General features: G+C 40.0%; 4 protein-coding genes across 4 annotated transcripts; 3 read left to right on the forward strand and 1 right to left on the reverse strand.

Moving 5' to 3' along the window:
• Positions 1–1,754: 1,754 nt before the first annotated feature.
• Positions 1,755–9,609, forward strand: txnl4a (thioredoxin-like 4A). The gene is made up of 5 exons (XM_012838978.2): positions 1,755–1,827; positions 2,346–2,520; positions 3,119–3,222; positions 3,332–3,736; positions 9,486–9,609. Exons 2-4 carry the CDS (start codon positions 2,368–2,370, stop codon positions 3,501–3,503), a joined length of 429 nt encoding a protein of 142 aa, XP_012694432.1. The 5' UTR covers positions 1,755–1,827; positions 2,346–2,367; the 3' UTR covers positions 3,504–3,736; positions 9,486–9,609.
• Positions 7,428–9,609, forward strand: LOC105910273 (thioredoxin-like protein 4A). The gene is made up of 4 exons (XM_031585773.2): positions 7,428–7,534; positions 8,095–8,269; positions 8,868–8,971; positions 9,081–9,609. The coding sequence occupies exons 2-4, from the start codon at positions 8,117–8,119 to the stop codon at positions 9,250–9,252; spliced, it is 429 nt and encodes a 142-aa protein (XP_031441633.1). The 5' UTR covers positions 7,428–7,534; positions 8,095–8,116; the 3' UTR covers positions 9,253–9,609.
• LOC105910274 (heat shock factor-binding protein 1-like) lies at positions 9,551–13,071 on the reverse strand. The gene is made up of 5 exons (XM_012838980.3): positions 12,990–13,071; positions 11,998–12,104; positions 11,847–11,913; positions 11,492–11,598; positions 9,551–9,717 (listed from the first exon to the last, which is right to left on the reverse strand). The coding sequence occupies exons 2-5, from the start codon at positions 12,040–12,042 to the stop codon at positions 9,709–9,711; spliced, it is 228 nt and encodes a 75-aa protein (XP_012694434.1). The 5' UTR covers positions 12,043–12,104; positions 12,990–13,071; the 3' UTR covers positions 9,551–9,708.
• A 17-nt stretch (positions 13,072–13,088) lies between these two features.
• On the forward strand, positions 13,089–20,355 carry neu1 (neuraminidase 1). The gene is made up of 6 exons (XM_012838977.3): positions 13,089–13,325; positions 13,502–13,694; positions 13,881–14,143; positions 14,328–14,510; positions 18,365–18,584; positions 18,804–20,355. The coding sequence occupies exons 1-6, from the start codon at positions 13,233–13,235 to the stop codon at positions 19,022–19,024; spliced, it is 1,173 nt and encodes a 390-aa protein (XP_012694431.2). The 5' UTR covers positions 13,089–13,232; the 3' UTR covers positions 19,025–20,355.
• The last annotated feature ends 783 nt before the right edge of the window (positions 20,356–21,138 follow it).

A 21,138-nucleotide genomic window follows, 5' to 3' on the forward strand; every position in this document is an offset into this window, starting at 1 on the left:
CATTTCAGCTGCTTTCCACTGCTCTGGCACTAGCTTCTCATTCAAATGAGCCTCAATATATTGACATGGCTCACTGGATTTAAACTGCTCTAGAAGTCCTGTCCTCAAGTATGGACATCACAAGCATGCAGCCATTTATCAAATAACAGCTCCTGCTGTCTAGGGAGATCCACATATGACTGCTCAGATTTCCATTTCAAAGTGCAGAACTGTTGCCTGTAGGCCTTAGGTACTAACTTGTAAGCCCTACGCACTTAACCACTTCATATTAGATATATGTCTGTTTTACCCATAAGACTGGATTTTGATCATTGACCCTTTCCATACCATGGAAAGTTCAGAAAATGTGGACCAGAGGATATTTCAGAGATGCCTTAGTCCAAATATCACAATACTATACTTTATGACAATATAGTATAGCCTCTGAATTTCCTGTTATGTCAGATGGACCTTTTTTTTAATAGCAGCATCACTAATGTAGCATTTTTTTTCCAAGTCGTCTCAGTTCAGTTGATTGTTCTTTGAGGTCTCCTCACTGCAGACACACATAGATAGGTGTCACAACAGCCTCACAGTTGGATTGCCATATTACAGTTTCAGCCACCTCATTTTATGCTGTAGTACACTCAGTGCATTTGCTGCAGAAAGCAGCACTTTAAATTATACAAACTGACATTATTGGAAAAGGGTATGCTATGCACATCCACTGTTGCTATTTTAAAGACCCATCTCTTCAGAGCTCATGTTGTCTCATATGCTCCCCTCATGTTTATTATTATAACGTCCACTATCACTAATGTTGCTGCATTTATTTATTTTTTTTTCAGTCAATTCGGATGAACTGCCTGCTAAATAACTAAACCTACCTATGATCAGCCAGTGTAGGGCTGGTTAGAGGTCAACTTTAGTTCTACCAGGATAGCAAGGGTGACAGCAGGATACAACAGTGCACAACTGGCTGATGACAGCCACGACACCCGGGATCCGTAAAGGCCCTCCTTACAGTAACACCGGTATGCACAGTGCAAGTGCCAATTCCGTTCTTCAATATTCCTGTAAATAGACCTTAAAGTATGGACATCGTGAACCCACTTAAAAGGTGAAGCCACCACAGGTCAGAGCCATCTGCATGGTTGACTGCAGCACAGTAATTATAACTACACATTTCCATGTCATTAAATGGCAAAATTAACAAATTCCTTGATTGTTTTTTTTTTCAGTCATATTTCCAAATATCCCTTTGGTATAAGGAGGAGAGATACAAACCGTAATCCTACCATAATTAATTTAAAAACCGCATCCTCCTTTGGATACCTCTCATCTTATAGACCACTGCCTTTTTGTTGGAAGTGGTTTTACACATAACAAAAAAGATGCTAGCCATCTAAACTATAAATGAACCAAATCAAATCACTATATGCACTCTGATGTGTTTTATTGAGAGGAGTGATCATGTTTAGGTGTGTGTATTCTAAGGGTTAGGGTTTCTAAAGTATTGTGGAACGAGTTTTAAACTTTGTTAAAATACTACATTTTAGACTAGATTTTAAACTTCAGTTATGTTTCTGTATTATAAGTTGCCCAAAAGTAAAAAAGAGGAGCTTTGTCATGAAAAACGTCATGTAAACCAGAGCTCTGTGTAAACCCATTTCTCCTTTTACCGTCTGTAGTTGAGGCCAAATATCGATTACTTTTATTCTGATAGGGTTTTTTTATTATTTTAAATAAGCGGAAACCGGAAATGTTCCGACTTGTTGTGGCTTGAGAGGAGTTAGCAGCATAGCTAACGTTAGTCGTCGGTTTTTAAACGCAGAAGTGTCTTAAAAGGTATGTTCCTGTAATAGATGTGGAGTATTTCCAATAACCGTATTACACGAATGTCAGTAGACTACCTTATGGTAACTCGAGCTACGATCGGGATAAGGGGTCTAAAACTAGCCAAGATAACATGTTCTTTGGCTATGCTAGCTATTTACCTGGCAAGCATTGAGGTTTACTGCACCAGACACCAAAAGTCATGCCTTCTTCCAGAAAATTTGTTCCATTCTAATTTATATTTTAATCTGATGTATCATCTGAAACACTGGCAACTTTGTTTCCTATGCGCTTAGCTTAATAGGTAACTGCAATATCGCAAACCATCGTTTCTTGGACATCAAATGAAATGCTTTTGTTATATAGTCGATGCATTGTAGACTTTACTTAGCTATGAATACGTAGTGAGTAATATCAAGGTCCTAAAGTCTCTGGCAATATCTGTTAAGTTCGTGTGCTTGGTATGTTATGCATGTGGTAAATTATCCTTTGGCTAATCGTTTTGAAATATGGGTGTTTACTGTATACAGAGCGTCTCCTACCTTGGTGAAGATGTCTTACATGCTCCAACATCTACACAATGGCTGGCAAGTGGACCAGGCCATTCTCTCAGAGGAGGACCGTGCGCTGGTCATTAGGTTCGGACACGACTGGGACCCAACTTGTATGAAAATGGATGAAGTGCTGTACAGTATTGCTGAAAAGGTAGATATTGCTCCTTCTTTGAAATATTGTTGTTCCCCCACTGTACAAGATATGCACAGACCTTCTTTATCGCCCATGCCATTTGCTTGCAGTCTCAATTGAATAAATGTGCGAGTCAAAAACAGCGACAATTCAATTTGTTCATGATTGACGTTCAAAAATAAGTGTACACGTCACTGTCTCATTTTGTGCTTCACCCGAGCAACTTGTATAATGCTAGACTTTATTACTAAGGTAATAGTAATTAGTTGTTTTATTCGCTTTCTTTACAGTTATTGAGGTAAACAAACAGGTGTATCTCTGTCGGGATCCCTTCCATATTGTTTGACACTTAAAATAACATTTATGAGCTGGTCAGTGGGGAAAAGAAGTGGTTTACTTTGACGTGCACGCTTGTCCCATAGTATTCCATTGTATAGCCGTTTTGCGGTTACTGGTTTTAGTGTTCTAACTCAAAACTGGACCGATTTCGTTCATTTTTGTCCCTTGTAAAAAGTTGGACACAAAGATCAAAGAATAAGGTCCAGGTTGAGAAATCCCGACGTTTTTCTTTTAAGGAGCTGCTACTGAATGTCCCTTTTGTGGTGTCTCTCTTTAGGTGAAAAACTTTGCCGTCATATACCTGGTCGACATCACAGAGGTGCCAGATTTTAACAAGATGTACGAGTTGTACGATCCTTGTACAGTCATGTTCTTCTTCAGGTGAGTGACTTGCTGCTAAAGACAATCTGAATGTTGGTTGATTAAAATGCACCATATAGCTATATACATCATGTCTTGACATACAGTTTGTTCCCCTATTGCTTTGTAGGACCAAGCACATCATGATTGATTTGGGCACAGGCAACAACAATAAGATCAACTGGACTATGGAGGACAAGCAGGAGATGATAGACATTGTTGAAACGGTATACAGAGGAGCAAGAAAAGGAAGAGGTCTTGTTGTCTCTCCCAAAGACTATTCCACTAAATACAGATACTGACCTTTCTTCTTCATCATCATCATCATCAGGAACAGGAGAGTCTGGACTTTTTTCACCCATTTTCAGTTGTCATTTTATTACCATTTCTGACCATTATTGTATTTGACTCTTATCTAAATAAACGTCTTTGTTTTACAAATGGTGGATCAGTATACGCCATAATAATTTCACTGCTGTGAACCTTGAAGAGTAAGTTGGAGTGTATAACTGGGGAATGCTGATATGTTATTTAGGTGTGAGCAGATATTTGGATAGATGTCTAATCATGGGACTTTTAAGACACAGCCATATTTGGTTCTTTCTGCCAGTATTTATTTCATTCGATACAAAATCAAATGGAAAAATAGTGGACAACCTGTCTTTTCTGCAAGGAGCTTTTCCCATCTACTGTCTACCATGCACACATGGAGATTCACAAACTTAAGTCAAAAACTGGTCTGGTTGCAAGGGCACCATTCTTAAGGAAAATGCCTGACAAAACTGTTAAGTGTTTGATGTGCAAAGTCCTTTCCAAAAAGGGACTTTTTGAGCATATGCCACATGGAATGACATGCCTGTATTGCCCAGGGATGTTTTATTCTATCAAACACCTCATAAAGCACATTAGGTCGGACCACAGCCCTGGGCTGGTTAGAGGTCATGGCCAGAAACATTTGTCTTTCTTTCAGTTGGTAATAATGAATTAAATGTGTCGACCCAGAACATGATTTAATCATTACATTAGGTATTCATATTATTGCAGTGTATTTCACCATATAAGCCTATATTAACTGTATAATGCATATTGTGTTCATGGTATGGCTTGGAATGTTAACTAGCCTGTTCCTGAATACATTGACAACAACTCCAATAAATGATTCAAATGGAATGAGAAAATCTGAGATCGGGTCACATCGTCAACAGTGACATGCAGCTAGAGTCCATGTATCCTATTTCGATAGAACAGAGGCTTCTGGTAAGAGCCGTGGAGGACTATGTGCATATGTAAAAAAGGACTGGTGTACAAACTCCACTGTCATTGATAAGCATTGTTCACCCGATCTAAAGATGCTAGCAGTCAAATGTAGACCATTTTATTTACTACGCGAATTCTCCGTTACCGTGGTAACAGCAGTATACATCCCACCAGATGCCAACGCTAATAAGGCACTTGGCTATCTACTAGCAGCTATAAACAAACAGCAGACCACTTATCCAGAGGGCGTTTTTATCGTGGCTGGTGACTTTAACCATGTCAACCTCAAGACGGTGCTGCCTAGCTTTGATCAACACGTAAAGTGTGCAACTCGAGGAAAACAATTCTGGACTGTGTGTATTCTAATATCAAAAAGGGATACAGGGCCTCACCCCTTGCAAACCTGGGCCAGTCTGATCACCTGTCACTATCCCTGATTCCAGCATATCGCCCCATCATTAAAAAACGAGAAGCTACCATCAAAACTGTTAGGAAGTGGCCTGAAGGGGCATCTCTACAGCTCCAGGACTGCTTTGAACAAACAAACTGGACCTTGTTTTTTAATCAGGATGTGAATGAGTATGCCTTTGCTGTCCTTTGTTACATCAGGACCTGCGTTGAAAATATCACCACCAACACCCGCATCAGGATTCCCCCTAACAGGAAACCCTGGATGACTGGGGAGGTCCAGACCGTTCTGAGGGAGCGCAACACAGCTTTCAAATCAGGTGACAGAGCACAGTACAGCATAGCCAGGCACAACTTGAAAAAAGGCATCAAGCAGGCCAAAGCCATGTACAGGGAGAAGATTGAGGGCCACTTCACCAACAGAGACCCAACACAAGTGTGGCAAGGCATACAACAGATCACCAACTACAGGGGAAGCCGCAACCCACCCACAAACACCAATGCCTCCTTAGCAGAGGAGCTCAACCACTTCTATGCCCGCTTCGAGACATCTGGGCTAGATAATGGAGCTGCTCCCCCACCTGCTGGCACAGACCACACAGCCATAGTAACAACAGAGGAGGTAAGACGCATCCTCAGGTCTGTGAACACAAGGAAGGCAGAGGGACCAGATGCCATTCCAGGAAGAGTGCTCAAAGAATGCGCATACCAGCTCGCAGATGTCTTTACGGACATTTTCAATATGTCTTTAGCCAAAGCGGCCGTACCAACCTGTTTTAAAACAGCAATTATTATTCCAGTGCCCAAGCAAAGCAACATCAGCACTTTAAATGATTATAGACCTGTGGCGTTCACTCCCATCATCGCCAAGTGCTTTGAGAGGCTGGTGGCGAAGCGCGTTAAGGCTGCCCTCCCTCGCTCCCTGGACCAGCATCAGTATGCTTACAGGGAAAAGAGGTCCACTGAGGATGCTATCGTCACAGCCCTCCATACAACGCTGACACACCTGGACAAGAAGGAGACATATGTGAGACTATTCTTCATAGATTACAGCTCGGCTTTTAATACCATCCTCCCCAACCGGCTGATCACCAAACTCCTTGATCTGGGCCTCAGCTACAACCTGTGTATGTGGATGAAGGATTTCATAACAGATCGCCCGCAGACAGTGAGACTGGGTCCTCACCAATCCTCGAGCCTGTCACTCAGCACTGGAGCTCCACAAGGCTGTGTATTGAGTCCCCTGCTCTACTCCGTCTACACATATGACTGCACCAACTGCACCAACACCCATCCTTCAAATACTGTTATCAAATTTGCAGATGACACGTCTGTGGTAGGACAAATCACCAACGAAAATGAAAGTGCCTACAGAGACGAAGTTGACAGACTGACAGGATGGTGTAAAGAAAACAACCTGACCCTGAATGTCAAAAAGACAAAAGAAATCATAGTCGACTTCAGACGGCAAAAGGCGAACCCTCAACCCCTCATCATCAATGGTGAGGAAGTGGAGAGGACCTCCTGCTTTAAGTTCCTGGGGGTTATGCTCTCAGACCTGAAATGGGTGATGAACACAACCGCCAGTCAAGAAAGCACAGCAGCGGCTCTACTTCTTGAGAATACTGAAGAGAAACAACCTGTCTCCCGAGATGCTTAAGTCTTTTTACCACTGTTGCATTGAAAGTGTCCTCACATACTGTATCACTGCATGGTACTTAATGGTATTTAATTCAATTCAATTCAATTCAATTCAATTTTACTTATATAGCGCCAAAACAATACAACTGTCTTCAAAAGGTGCTTCACAGGCCCAGGGCCTGAACCCCCCTGGAGCAAGCACAAAGGCAACAGGGGCAAGGGAGACAGGAAGAAACCTTGAGCAGAGCCTCGCTCATAACGGCGAGGGCCCATCTGCTTGGAGCGGCCGGGTAGAGAGGTAGAGGCATAGACATATATACCTATATAATATATGTCTATGGGTAGAGGTAGGAAAGGGGGGGTGGCACAGAAGGGAAGGGGCGCAGATGGCAGATCAATTCATACATGTATCAGGATAAGCATGTTGACAAGTGGCAAATGTACATGATACATACAAACATAAGATGGTACATACATGATGCGTACAAAATGAACGGTGGTTAGGATGGGGAGACTGTAGAACTGCTTAGTGGGTATACAGTGTGCTCATAAGGTTACTATTACAAGTGTAAGTAGAGCAATGAAACAGAAAACTATGTTGATGGTGGCAATCATTTACATTATGGGTAAATAGGCTAGCACAGAGTGTGTAGATGTATCATGAGCAGGGTAGGATTAATGCATGACAGTATGGTTGGGATGGGTAGGTGTAGGCAGAGGGTTTCTGCACATAGATCAAGTGGAGAGATTACAGAAGCATCCGACAGCAGAGACAGCTGCCCAAAAGTAAATAAGAGGAGATTTGACATGAAAAACGTCATGTAAACTAGAGCTATGTGTAAACCAACTTCTCATTTTACTGTCTGTAGTTGTGGTATCGACTACTTTTATTCTGATAGAGTTTGTTTTTATTCTAAAGTAGCGGAAACCGGAAGTTTCCCGACTTGTTGTGGCCAATAGGTTGAGAGGAGTTAGCAGCATAGCTAACGTTAGTCGCCGGTTTTTAAACGCAGAAGTGTCTTAAAAGGTATGTTCCTGTAATAGATTTGGAGTATTTCGAATAATTGTTATCACACGAATGTCATTGTTTATTGTGTAACATTTATTTGACCATCCATAGAGTAGACTACCTTATGGTAACTCAAGCTGCGAGCGGGATAAGGGATAAGGGATAAACTAGCCAAGATAACATTTTCTTTGGCTATGCTAGCTATTTACTTGGCAAGCATTGTGGTTGGCTGCACCAGAGACCAGAAGTCATGCCTTCTTCCAAAAAATGTGTTCCATTCTAATTCATATTTCAATCTGAGGTTTCATCTGAAACACTGGCAACTTTGTTTCCTAGGAGCTAAGCTTAATAGGTAACTAGAGTATCGTAAACCATCGTTTCTTGGACATCAAATAAAATGCTATTGTTATATAGTCGATGCATTGTTGATTTTACTTAGCTATAGATACGTAGTGAGTAATATCAAAGTCCTAAAGTCTCTGGCAATATCTGTTAAGTTCGTGTGCTTGGTATGTTATGCATGTTGTAAATGATCCCTTGGCTAATCGGTTTGAAATATGGGTGTTTACTGTATACAGAGCGTCTCCTACCTTGGTGAAGATGTCTTACATGCTCCAACATCTACACAATGGCTGGCAAGTGGACCAGGCCATTCTCTCAGAGGAGGACCGTGCGTTGGTAATTAGGTTCGGACACGACTGGGACCCAACTTGTATGAAAATGGATGAAGTGCTGTACAGTATTGCTGAAAAGGTAGATATTGCTCCTTCTTTGAAATATTGTTGTTCCCCCACTGTACAAGATATGCACAGACCTTCTTTATCGCCCATGCCATTTGCTTGCAGTCTCAATTGAATAAATGTGCGAGTCAAAAACAGCGACAATTCAATTTGTTCATGATTGACGTTCAAAAATAAGTGTACACGTCACTGTCTCATTTTGTGCTTCACCCCAGCAACTTGTATAATGCTAGACTTTATTACTAAGGTAATAGTAATTAGTCGTTTTATTCGCTTTCTTTACAGTTATTGAGGTAAACAAACAGGTGTATCTCTGTCGGGATCCCTTCCATATTGTTTGACACTTAAAATAACATTTATGAGCTGGTCACTGGGGAAAAGAAGTGGTTTACTTTGACGTGCACGCTTGTCCCATAGTATTCCATTGTATAGCCGTTTTGCGGTTACTGGTTTTAGTGTTCTAACTCAAAACTGGACCGATTTCGTTCATTTTTGTCCCTTGTAAAAAGTTGGACACAAAGATCAAAGAATAAGGTCCAGATTGAGAAATCCCGACGTTTTTCTTTTAAGGAGCTGCTACTGAATGTCCCTTTTGTGGTGTCCCTCTTTAGGTGAAAAACTTTGCCGTCATATACCTGGTCGACATCACAGAGGTGCCAGATTTTAACAAGATGTACGAGTTGTACGATCCTTGTACAGTCATGTTCTTCTTCAGGTGAGTGACTTGCTGCTAAAGACAATCTGAATGTTGGTTGATTAAAATGCACCATATAGCTATATACATCATGTCTTGACATACAGTTTGTTCCCCTATTGCTTTGTAGGACCAAGCACATCATGATTGATTTGGGCACAGGCAACAACAATAAGATCAACTGGACTATGGAGGACAAGCAGGAGATGATAGACATTGTTGAAACGGTATACAGAGGAGCAAGAAAAGGAAGAGGTCTTGTTGTCTCTCCCAAAGACTATTCCACTAAATACAGATACTGACCTTTCTTCTTCATCATCATCATCATCAGGAACAGGAGAGTCTGGACTTTTTTCACCCATTTTCAGTTGTCATTTTATTACCATTTCTGACCATTATTGTATTTGACTTTTATCTAAATAAACGTCTTTGTTTTACAAATGGTGGATCAGTATACACCATAATAATTTCACTGCTGTGAACCTTGAAGAGTAAGTTGGAGTGTATAACTGGGGAATGCTGATATGTTATTTAGGTGTGAGCAGATGTCTTTATTTGGGGATAGATGTCTAATCATGGGACTTTTTAGACACAGCCATATTTGGTTCTTTCTGCCAGTATTTATTTCATTCGATACAAAATAAAATGTAAAAAATGAACGAAAAATAATATGGATGTCTTTTCTGATAATGCACTTATGTTTGGTATTGCATGAGAGGTAGAGTTCTTTTCCGGGTTGTCTGCTGGTGAGTATTCCATCACTGTCTCTGCAAACAAGAATGTAAAGATAGACCTCTTAAACATTGTTAAATGTCCAAACATCGTTATGTTATGTTATGCTGTTGAACTCATTTCAAAGAGGATTTCGGTTTGGTTACAGTTCAATACAAAAGTTTGGGCCCGCTAAAGCACTTTTAAGTGAAAAGAAGTACCTACAACAGCTGTAGCAAACAGGTATTTCAAATTTAGAATTTCTTCAAATGTGTATGCATTGTTAGATTTTTTTGTTTATTATAGAAACCAAACACTAGCACATGCAAAAGCACTCTTCTCAGCACTTCTTAGGTCTTAAATGAACTTCAATTTCCATTCAGAATCAATTCTGTTGACTCTTAAAATGTTGTAGTAATACTCAACAAAAACTTTAAATGAAGCTATTTTATACCCAAAAGCAGCAGAAGGTCAAAAGCATTTCCAGCTCGCAATTTCTAATAACTGTTGTGGGTAACTGGAAGTAAAGGAGAGGTTTGTAAGATTAAGAAGTCTTTCCTCTGATAAACCTACATGAACGTCTAGCTGGCACAGGTGTGGGGGTGCACCATTTCCCTGTGGAGTGTTGCCTGCACCAATGGTCTACTAGGGTTATGGGAGGGACACTACCCACAACCTAATCAGAAAAGGGAATGAGTGAATTGTTCACCTGGTAACACCTAGTCAAGTCAGGGTCATTTTGGAAATGTAGACAGATGGGACCACGACCACAAAAGTGATGTTTGGAGAAAAACATCAGCATTTTAACCTCTTGCCAACTGCTAAGCATACAGAAAACCGATTACACTAATTACCAGGAATTCCATATGCGAATGTCATACAGTCAGTCAAGAAACTGAAGCCTTAAAGCGGTTGACTTTGACAACAGGGCAATGGGCATACAGAATGAACTACTCAAGTAAGCCTACAAGAATCTCAGAACTTGAAGTGGTCTGCAAGGAAGAGAGTGAAAACGCATGAATCAAGAATAAAGACACTTAGCTGTGCGGTGATGTCTGCCAAAGGTAGGGTGCCCAAACTTTTGCACAAATACTGTTTAAAAAGTACCACTTTATTTGCACAATTGCTGACTTTTCAACCACTTGAATGCAATAAAAAGTAACACTGCATTTGCAACATCACGTTTGCACAGCATGTATTCATGGCCCTGAGCAATTTAGGCAAATCTAGTTAACTTCAAGAAATTCAAAGCTATATTCAAATCTAGCATGTTCAGTGCCTTGCAAAAGCATTCAACCCTTCAATTCAGATGGGAAGTGTCATGTAGATGAGAAGAAGCATGTACACACTTGGGATATTGGGTAACACTTGATTAGTCCGCCTACAGAAACCCAACAAATAGTTGGTTTATAATCTGAGCATCTGTAGATAGTCTCTAGGGGCTCGTCCAAATAAAGTGTGACCTGATATTTTCTGTGTTTTTTCCCGAACTTAAGCATTTGAATTGCCTTGAAGATCTCTATTTTAACCACTCAAATAATGATCACTTATGGTTAAATAAGTGGCACCTCTCTTATCATTTGTGCACAGGTATTTAAATACTTATGCAAGAAGTAGATTTCAGTTTAGCAGACAACTAACTTATATTGCCTTGAAAACTGAAAATATGCCACAACATAGATGTTTTCAATAAAAATACTGATTGGGAAAGTATGTCAAAGTATCTTTTGTAGTTAAGAAAATGGTGATAAGGGTTGAATACTTGAATAAGGCACTGTAAAATAACATGGATGGCACTGCTTACAAATTGGTGTAGCGTTTTACAAGTACCTTGGGAGGCGTCTCCTCTGCTGTTTGACATTCATCCATTCCTGATTGTCTCATTAGGTCAGCCACATTGTCTTCCAAGTCATCGATGCGCGATCCCATTTCTTCCAGTTTTGGTGTTAAGAATTTTTTTTATAGAAAGTGTGATGCAGATAGTTGCTTAAAGATACACAACTTTAAAATGAATTAACAATTGTGCACCTCTTCAGAAATAGTTGAATATGGGCTTCCCCTCAACATTATACACAAACTGTACACTGAATAATTTGTTTGAAGACAGGAAGTAGATGTGAAGCTTTCCTCACATTATTTTTCTGGTGGCGGGATGGATCTATGTATATTCAAACTGAAAGGATATTTCTTGACAAAATTTTATCAGACATAGCTTGGAACTTCTCATTTAGTTTCTGCATAGTGGTTTCCATCTGTAAATATGACTTAACATCATTAGGAGTTACACTGGAAGCATATCATTTGCCAAAGAAATGCAAGAGGTCAGGTCCACTCACCACTGGTGTTAAGTCTTGTGCTGCTTGTGGTTTAGGTTTATCCATAGTGTTTGCATGTGGGTCCTTTGTTATGTCTGTATCTTAGGAGAGCTCTTTGCAACATTAAACTGAAACAAAGAGTGGATACATTTGTATGGACAAATCTACGACAAAACCAACTAGTTATTGGGCAAAATAAAGACATTCATCAAGCAAATCTTTGTTTGAGGATGTTCCGGATGTTTTGTGCCTCAAAGTCTAACAGATCTTCTCAGTAAAGTACATTCACACATTTTTCATAGTTTTATCAGCCTTTGTTGTTTACAGAATACCTAAAAGAAATGTTTGTGGTGTGTGGTGTCTCACATAGAACTAGCCCACTCAATGATATGAGCACACAAACCAGACAGCCTATTTAAGCCTTAAGATATGGATACAGGCTACCTAACTATATTTTCAAGAAAATATGAATAAATAGTAATAAATGTGTATGTGCTATATCTATATGACATTCTGCATCAAAACAATGTTGGCTTATCAGCACCATTGTATAAAGAAAAACATTATCATTGATATCATGTGCATTTAAGTGGAGACACAGTGCGTCGCATGAACATTGTTTTTTTGATTAAGTTAAAATGCAGCCTGTGCTGCCAGTATAATTAAGTTGTATTCTGAGTTTGGAATTATTGCCTGCCTAAACTTTTACTATGTCACCGGATAACTGAAACTCCGCCCATAATGTTTTTTGTTGGTTGTTGTAAAACCACATCGCTAGCTTATTTGTTATTTTAAACTTATTTGGCATTTATTTTGTATTCATATTCTGCTTTAAATCGATTGTTCTACTACTGTTATTAAGACCTTAAAAGCCACTAATGTGCTCGAACATAATATGTGAAGAACTATCATACACAGACCAAGCCCTGTGCATATTATATACATTAATCGTAAATACAAGTATGATGCATTAATTCGCGGCATAATTGAAATGTTTAAGTTATCATTTTTACCAGTTTTGACCTGAGGAAGAAACAGGAACTTCTCGCTTCTCGTGTTCACACCCACACAGGTCCCAAACGTCTTTTGATCATGTGACATAATAAGGTCATATGACAAACTGCGCTCGGACTGTCTACAGCTTGAATGATAAAGTTTTGTGGGCTTCATAATCCTAACACAGCTCGTTTTATCTCAAACACCAGTACAGCCTACGTAGCCTCTTTTACAAATATATTCGTTGCGTGAACAGCAGCATGCTTGGAGCGGTCATTTCCAGAGGACTGTATAGCCTTATTGTGATCTTACTCTCGGTTGATCTACTTCCGTGTTTGTGTGCAGATGGAGAGGTAAACTCGACTAAATGTTACTCTGATATTACATATCAGGGGCAAGTTTTTTAATGATTTATCATGATAACCTAGTTGAGAATCTGTTACCCTAACATATAGAGAAATCTGCCTGTGACGCATCACAGAGCTTCCCCGATCTTCATCCCCGGTTTTATGTTTTCCAATTTTGCTAGCAAATAAATCCGCTAGTGCTGGAGGAGTTGCTGCTATGGGTAGGTGGAGGAGCTGGATCGGTAAATACCTACCGGATTCCGTTACTGACTTTCACGAGGCATGGCAGCCTGCTGGCGTTCTCTGAAGCAAGGAAACAAAGTGAAGTCGATATTGGAGCCAAGTTCATTGCTATGCGCCGTTCCACTGACAAAGGTAAAAAACACTAACTTCAAATGAATATGAAATATAGCTAACTACAAAATATATGGCCTAGATTGAATTTGTTTCATGATTAGAATGTAATTATTGTAGGAAATTGTATTGCCTGCATGTCAGGGTAGGACATTCATTTGAATGATTCTCTACATCGTCTTTTTATGGCAATCCCTCCCTCTCCAGGAGCGACCTGGGCCCCCACTTCCTTCATTGTGGATGATGGCTCTCTGGCTGATGGTTTGAATCTGGGGTCAGTGGTCATAGATGAGGAGACGGGCTCTGTGCTGCTCATCTACTCGCTCTGCTTCCACCGGTACCACTGTAGTCCTTCCAGCACCATGCTAGTGGAGAGCCTGGATGATGGCCTCAGTTGGAGTGCTCCACGCAACCTGTCTGTCATGCTGGGGGTCAAGAGCTTTGCCCCTGGCCCAGGATTTGGCATACAGGTGCTTAAATCAAGCACATGATATGATCAAGCATTCTACATCTCTAAATAATACATGCTTGTTTGTGATTCAAGGTGGGACACCACCATAAATGTATAGCATTTCAGGAAGAAACAGACACCTTAGCCTACTGTACATGTTCAGTATCATCCATCTTAAAAGGCCCATCTTGTGTCTATTACAGAAGCGCATCCCCCCAGCTGTAGGCCGTCTGGTGGTTTGTGGTCATGGTTCAATTGCTGGGGACGGGGTCTTCTGCATTCTGAGTGATGATCACGGCCTCTCCTGGAGGTATGGGGCTGCGCTGAAGAGCATCCCTTACAACCAGCCCAAACAGTCCCTGGATTTCAACCCTGATGAGTGCCAGGTGAGGACACACGTCTCCGACAGCCTGTGCCAAACTGATTCAGATGTAGAATGTCAGAATAGATATGTTCACATGTCCAGTTCCTGTCCTTAACATCAAAAGGACAGTTTTGTAAGTTCAGTTGTGTTTAGTGAGCACAAATCAGTACGTTTGCGAAAGCTTTGGGCTGGGAAGAACTTAGATAAGGAAGAAGATTATTGCAGAGATTTAACCCCATGATTCTGGTTAATCAAAAACTTCGGAGCCCTTTTGATTACATTACTCACTGTAAAGCCATTCAGCCCACGAGAAAGTAATGTGACGCTAGTAAATATTTGACAAAACTAGGTTAAGTTTGGGCAAAACAATTCAACCACCCTGTGCTCACATGACATTACGCGACTGTTATCATTATGTGGTTCGAGGCAACATACCTTCTCTTGTGGTGTTTCCGAAGTTTTGATTTAAGGGGTCCTCTGTTCAGATGTCATGCAGCTGTACCTGTCTCTAGGCCCCAGACCTATAAACATTTTGCTGAACTGCACTGACGACATTAATCTATGCATTTCACTATACTTTTGTATAGGCAAAGACAAAAAAAAACATCAGATTTTCTGTGTTGTGATTTATGGCTGCACCAGGTTGTGACTCAGGTAGCCTCGGATCATCCCTGGAGTTGGGGCTGAAGAATGGAATTAAGACAGGCAGTGTTAGCATAGGCTGCTGGAATGACTTAGCTAGCTTTTGAAAATAGAAAGTGTTTACTGCTAAATTCCAGGAGCAGTTTACGTATTGAATGACATTTTTAATTTCAAGGTGGCCTTATTGCCAGCTCTGACTTTTTCTACACCACTACTGCTAAGTGCTATTTACAAGTGTCCAGTTTTGATGTTCTCTCTTTGCCAATGTCCTCAATGTTAGAATTCCCAATAGAAACAGAAGACCAAGGTTATTCACCAGGTCCTAAGCCTGTGGAGAAGCCTCAGGCTGTTATTCACCAGGTCCTCAGGCTGACCTCTTTTCACTGGTGCTTCAACCAAAGAAAAAGCACTGGCTTGGCCTTGGTCTTTTTACAGTTGTGTTTCATGAAGTATTCTTTTTTTTGTCCATTTTCCCCCCCCATTCCTTTCCTAAATTTGGTGATTTTATAGCAGTATGTCTTTTTAAAAAAAAAAATTTTACTTTCGGAAAAACCTTTACACCCTGTGTGTGTGTGTGTGTGTCTCTGTCTCTCTCTCTCTCTCTCTCTCTCTCTCTCTCTCTCTCTCTCTCTCTCTCTCTCTCTCTCTCTCTCTCTCTCTCTCTATATATATATATATATATATATATATATATATATATATATATATATGTATATATATATATGAGATATATATATACCAGTGTGTGTGTGTGTATATATATATATATATATTAGTGCTGTCAGTTTAACGCGTTATTAACGGCGTTAACGCAAACCCATTTTAACGCCGTTCATTTTTTTATCGCGAGATTAACGCGAATTTTTTTTATAATTTTTTTTTTTTTTTTTTTTAGATAAACATTCTTTTTGGCCTCGCAAACTGTGTAGTAGGCGAACGTTACGGTTTGAGTGAATGGTGAGCGCGATACCGCGAAATGGATGATAAAAAGCTTCTGAATGGAAAGTTTACTTTTAAAAGTTGTGTTGTGCAAAAGAAGCGAGCTTCACTGTTGTCTGAAAATGTCAACAGGCAGCTGGCTGAAAGCAAAGAAGTAGTAGGCTTACCTTTTATTGGTAACCTAACTGTTACGGTTCAATGTTTCTGAAATAAGAGGCCTGACTGCTATGTTCCCAGCAAACTTGAAAAAAAGAAAATATTAAGCCATGGTTTAACTGCACTATAGGCTGAGTCCTTGTGCACTTTATAATTTTATTTTGTACCGCCCTGTTTGGCAATATTGGTTTTCAATAAAATAAAACATTTGCATAAAGCAAGCCAATCAACTTTTCCATGTTAATAAGGGCATTCAAATAAAAATAAAAAGATGGAAAAAATAAATAAACGAAGGGACATTTAGAATAGATAAAAATTTGCGATTAATCGCGATTAATTTTGAGTTAACTATGACATAAATGCGATTAATCGCGATTAAATATTTTAATCGTTTGACAGCACTAATATATATATATATATGACACACACAGGGTGTAAAGGTTTTTTCAAAAGTAAAAAACCGGTATATATATACAGTTGCAATCAAAATTATTCACAGTTTAATGAAACTAATATTACAAGGGTTTTATCCAAATTCAACACAAAATGATACTTTTAATGACTTTAATGAATTTACTGCAGTCTCAAAATTATTCAACCCCTTCATGACAAGCATCTTCAGTACTTAGTAGAGCACCCTTTGAAATGATTCAACTCCCTGTATCAAGCACACCTGGTGCAACTAATCAAGGGCTTCATTAGTTCAGGTGTGCTTGAGATAGAACACATAAATACCTGGACTGGCTAGGGGCTTGTTGAGAGTGACGTTTGATTGCGTGTTAGAAATATGGCTAAGTCAAAAGAATTGTCCAAAAAGTTCAGAGAAGATCATTGCCTTGAACAAACAAGGAAAAGGATACAAAAAGATAGCAAAAGCACTGAATGTCCCTAGAGATACAGTTGGAAGCATAGTTCGCAAGTTCAAGGTTGAAGGAACAGTGGCTACACTACCTGGACGTGGCAGAAAGGGGAAGCTATCAGCGGCTGCCACCAGATTCCTGAGGAGGCAAGTGGTCAAAAACCCTCGAGTGACTGCAAAACACCGGCAGCAAGACTTGGTGGCAGCAGGCACTGAGGTTTCAGTTTGCACAGTAAGGCGCACACTAAACACTGAAGGGTTCCATGCCCGGACTCCAAGACGCACACCACTACTGACCCAAAAGCACAAGAAAAGTCGGCTCCAATATGCTGAAAACCATATAAATAAGCCACCAAAGTTTTGGAATTATGTTCTGTGGAGTGATGAGGCAAAACTGGAACTTTTCGGGCCTATGGATCAGCGGTATGTCTGGAGGAAGAAGAATGAACCATATGCTGAAAAGAACACCCTGCCTACAGTGAAGCATGGCGGTGGCTCAGTGATGCTCTGGGGCTGCTTTGCTGCCTCTGGCACTGGAAACCTGCAGCGTGTGGAGGGCACGATGGATTCAGTCAAGTATCAGGAAATCTTAGGAAAAAACGTCATGCCGTCTGTGATGAAGCTGAAGCTTGGGCGTCATTGGACCTTCCAACAGGACAATGATTCCAAGCATACCTCAAAGTCCACCAAGGCTTGGTTTCAGAAGAAGAAATGGAAGATTCTAGAGTGGCCGTCACAGTCGCCTGACTTGAACCCCATCGAAAATCTGGTGGGATTTGAAGAAGGCGGTTGCAAAACGCACACCAAAGAATATTACTGAACTGGAGGCCATTGCCCATGAGGAATGGACTAAAATTCCTCAGGAACGCTGTCAGAAGCTGGTGTCTGGCTATGTATGACGTTTACAGCAGGTCATAACAGCAAAAGGGTGCTCTACTAAGTACTGAAGATGCTTGTCATGAAGGGGTTGAATAATTTTGAGACTGCAGTAAATTCATTAAAGTCATTAAAAGTATAATTTTGTGTTGAATTTGGATAAAACTCTTGTAATATTAGTTTCATTAAACTACTTAAACAATTCTTGTGTAATTGGTTTATTGCAAACAGCTGAGAAATTGCATATTTTGCCAATAAACCTAATGTGCAATGGGGGGTTGAATAATTTTGATTGCAACTGTATATACACACACGCACATATACACAATAATCCTCCCGTAAAGTTGTAATATACCATATATATGGTTGCGACAGAAGCCTATCTAATATCTTCTCCTTCATAGCCAGTAGAGATGGAAGACGGCAGTATTGTAGTTAACGTCCGCAACAACAACAACTACCACTGTCGGTGCCGCATAGTGGTGAGGAGTCTGGATGGAGGGGAGTCCCTGCCTGTGGACGAGCTGGTGTTTGACCACACACTCGTGGACCCTGCGGTGGCTGCCGGGGCCCTGCAGAAAGAGGGGATCCTCTTCTTCACCAACCCATCCAATGAGCAGCACAGTAAGACAGCAAACACATGGGGTCCAGGCTTCTCTCTTTCCAGCCTGGCTGAACAATGCATTGTACATGTGTTTCTCTCTAATACGTCTCTAATATGTCATTCTCTCTCTCTCTCTCTCTCTCTCTCTCTCTCTCTCTCTCTGTCTCTCTCTCTCTCTCTCTCTGTCTGTCTGTGTCTGTCTGTCTGTCTGTCTGTGTCTGTCTGTCTCTCTCTCTCAGGAGTGAACCTGACTCTGCGTTGGTCTTTGACTGATGGTCAATCCTGGGAGAAGAAGGCTGTTCAGATATGGGCTGGGCCAAGTGGCTACTCCTCCATGACATCATTTCGAAGTGACTCCCCAGTGGATAAGAAGTTCATCTATGTCATCTATGAAAAAGGACACAAGGACTATGATGAGTCCATCTCCTTCGTGAAGGTTCACCTGTACGGCGGGCGATAGGACGGAGGGATCGCAGAGGGAAAGGGGTAAAGGGATTCCAAAGTTATTTGACTTTGCAGAATTTTATGAAAGATTACTCCCCAAAGTAATGCACCTGAGCCTGCTACGAGACCTGTGTCTCTATTGGAAGTAGTAAACCTGTTCTTTTGGGAGTTCAAGTTATGTTGCCCGATCTCTTCCTGCCCAGTGCTTGCAGTGGATTCAGTCTGGTACACCTGAGACTGTGATTGGTTGGTTTATTAGCACAGGATTTAGCTAAATCCCCTGACCATAATGTGAGTCGGTTGATGCATTGAAGTTGTCACTTTACCTGATCTTTTCACTGTTTTCACATTGTTTTATCACTTGATGAGTGATGTTGTGTTCATAACATAGACTTCTGTCTGTGCCTAGGGTTAATGTTTTTATACCTCATGACCAGGAGTCCTCACGTGCACAACAATTTGAGTGAACTTTATATAGGGTGATCTAAATAACCTCTTTATATAAGGTGATCTGAATAACCTCTTTATATAAGGTGATCTAAATAACCTCTTTATATAAGGTGATCTAAATAGAGGTGATGAGTGAGTTTGGAATTAGAGCCTTTTTCCATTTGAGTTGTTGCATGCATTTATGACCCATTCTCTCGTCAAATGAACAATGGAGTAGATAGATATTTTCAGTAACGATCTGTTTATATTGTGGCTGCAGTCATCAGAGACTCTGCCTAGTATGATTAGTCAAGTTTGAAAAGTGGTGTTTTGAAAGTGGCGTTAACATGACTTTAAAACAATCTTTGGGTAATGATATGGTAACTGTCCTGAAGATTTTAGCACTGTTTCTTTTTTTTGGTCTTGTGACACAAATTTGTTTAAAACAGATTTAAACATTGATCAGTATAAGTTGAAGTGTGGTGTAAATGCTAAAGGCAACTTGTGTGTATTGTGCCATTTTATTAGAAAAATCTGCCTGCATATTGACAAAGGAAAAAAGGGATGTATTTGTTGTTTACCTAAAAGTGTAAAGAATGGATTGTCATTTTGCAAACATCTCATAAAAGCTTTCCCTTTATTTCTGTATATTTTTAGTAAATTTTATCATGAAATTGTCCAGCTTGATGGAAATCTTATAAGTGTATTAATGTTTCATTTAAAATGTTTTAAGAATATGCTGTTATACAACCTAATTCAAAGAGATAAAATGACCTGGAGAATGGAATGCAAGGCTTTCAGTAACGGGCATCACCTGTGAACACCTCAGATGGCTTTTGATGTAATAACTTTTTGTATATACTGTACATTATCTTATTTTGCTATAAACAACCGGATTAAAACCAATTTTTTCCTGTACAAGTTTGTAGTTTATTATGGAAATATTAAGTTATAGCAGTTGCTGTTATTGGAAATACAATATTGTAACTGAGCTTTATTGAATATGAAAAGGGCTAAGCTGATTAAAGGCATCTCCTGCAAACAGCCTAAGCACCCAGCACACTTTCATCCAGCAGTGTTTCAGAACTAACAGCCTAAGCAGCACCCAGCACACTTTGATCCAGCAGTGTTTCAGAACTAACAGCCTAAGCACCCAGCACACTTTGATCCAGCAGTGTTTCAGAGCTAACAGCCTAAGCACCCAGCACACTTTGATCCAGCAGTGTTTCAGAGCTAACAGCCTAAGCAGCAGATGTGTAAAAAGTACTGAAATGTTGTACTCAAGTAAAAGTACAATTACTTTGATGAAATTTTACTTAAGTACAAGTAAAATTACCCATCTAAAAATCTACTCAAGTAAAAGTAAAAAGTAGTTCATTTAAAATGTACTTTAAGTAAAAGTTACTTAGTTACTTTCAACAACTTGATGGGGGCCGCTCCTATATAGTGCAAAAAAGAACAAGGGGTCATAAATCCAATACAAAAACTAGTTATTTTTTATTAAAGGAGAATCTTTAGAAATATAAGTGCAATGACATTAAACATGTCAAACATTAAACATGTCAACACAACATTTAAGAACTTTTGGGAGGACATGTCAAGACATGACAGCTAAAATAAAAAGTTAAAATACCGCTGCCCCACTTAAACTTTGGTTACTTTACTTGTGTCCACCTTTAGAGCATTAGTCTACAAAATTCT

Source organism: Clupea harengus, chromosome 19 (assembly GCF_900700415.2).
Source record: "Clupea harengus chromosome 19, Ch_v2.0.2, whole genome shotgun sequence".
NCBI lineage: Eukaryota > Metazoa > Chordata > Actinopteri > Clupeiformes > Clupeidae > Clupea > Clupea harengus.